Source organism: Rhizopus microsporus, assembly GCF_002708625.1.
Source record: "Rhizopus microsporus ATCC 52813 unplaced genomic scaffold scaffold_113, whole genome shotgun sequence".
Taxonomy (NCBI): Eukaryota; Fungi; Mucoromycota; class Mucoromycetes; order Mucorales; family Rhizopodaceae; genus Rhizopus; species Rhizopus microsporus.
The window spans coordinates 1-1,365 of record NW_019672028.1 but is presented as its reverse complement, the minus strand read 5'-3'; the positions used below and the strand labels follow the sequence as shown (position 1 = coordinate 1,365).

The following is a 1,365-nucleotide window of genomic DNA, read 5'->3' as shown; positions in this document are numbered from 1 at the left end:
TTAACTCGCTCTTTAACTGCTTTGCAACGGCTACAGCACTTTCCACACCTTCTACCATGACTTTGCGAACACAGAGTCGCTTGTCAGCCTCAGTCAAAGCACGAGGACGACCACCTTTGTTGACCTTAAGGCCAGGTAAGCGCTCATTTCTGAGCTTATCAATGAAAGTGCGGCTAACACCAGTCCGTCTACGTTTATTTCATGAATAATTTGAGGATATTTATACTAATTCAATATTGATAAAATATGCGATTGATAATAATAATACAAATAATAATAATATAAAATAATGATAAATGATAATTATAATAAATAATAAAAATGATTAAAACTTGCATATACATGCAGTGGTAATGGTACTGGTAGCAGATACCAAAAATGGTATCACTGTTCAAAAAGATAATTTGAAGTCAGTCATTCATGACACAGTGTCACTAGTGACTGACTTTAGAAGTGGGTGGGTGACACCGCATCTTCATCGTCGTTATCGTCACACTGTGCTACACCATAATAAGACTATCAAGGTCAATGACCTTGGAGTTGAAGAGGAAGCATTTGGACGAATTAAAGTTCCGAAAAAGGAAATTGTGCTTCACTACAGTATCAATGTAATACAAAAGTATGACACAAGGAAGTCAGTTGTAACAATCCAAATATCGTGCAAAAAGTCATGACAGATTACATTGTAATATACATAATGTACCCAATGCGGGGATCGAACCCGCAATCTTCCGCTTAGAAGGCGGACGCCTTATCCATTGGGCCAATCGGGCACCTTTGGCTTTGTCGTGCTTAAAAATCATAAGTTCCTTTCAACAATTCCGGCACGGACTAAACAGCACGGCCCACACTTGAACTCTTTGTCTTTGAAGGGCAAGACTCATTTTAGATCCCGCTCCTTCCCTTTTGGGATGAACGCCGTTGGTAGAACCAAGTCCTTGGTGCAGCCCTCTAAGTCTTCTGAATTGGGCTCCCGCTTGTAAGCAGTGGCTCTATACCTTCCTTTTAAAGAACGCTGCCGAATCATAAAACATATACAGTGGGCGACAAAAGTGTCCCAAAGATTTGAAAATTTCACTTTCACTACATCTTTATCATCAGCGCCGCAAGGTACAGTGGGTGGATTAATTGTCCCAGTGTTTCATTATTTTAGCTTTTCAAGTTGCTAATGATGTCAATATGGGGCGCATTGGGGCGTATATAGGATCATTTTGTAGCGCAAGACAATTTTTATAAGGTAGAAAATTTTTGGGTTTGTGGCTTATCTCAGACAGAAATGGCTAGAGTACAAAAACAAAAGCTACACTGGGACAATTAATCCGCTTACCGGCCATAGTAAGCTTTACTTACATTGCACCATTTTTG

General features: G+C 39.7%; 1 protein-coding gene and 1 non-coding gene across 2 annotated transcripts; one reads left to right on the top strand and one right to left on the bottom strand.

The window, feature by feature from the left end:
• Positions 1–56: 56 nt before the first annotated feature.
• RHIMIDRAFT_242983 (uncharacterized protein) lies at positions 57–674 on the top strand (the record flags this gene model as incomplete). The annotated part of the gene is made up of 2 exons (XM_023609878.1): positions 57–135; positions 349–674. The coding sequence occupies 2 exons, from the start codon at positions 57–59 to the stop codon at positions 672–674; spliced, it is 405 nt and encodes a 134-aa protein (XP_023460872.1).
• Positions 675–700: 26 nt separating this feature from the next.
• On the bottom strand, positions 701–773 carry RHIMIDRAFT_t73. Its single transcript has one exon. It is a non-coding gene; the product is annotated as a tRNA-Arg (tRNA).
• Between the last annotated feature and the right edge of the window lie 592 nt (positions 774–1,365).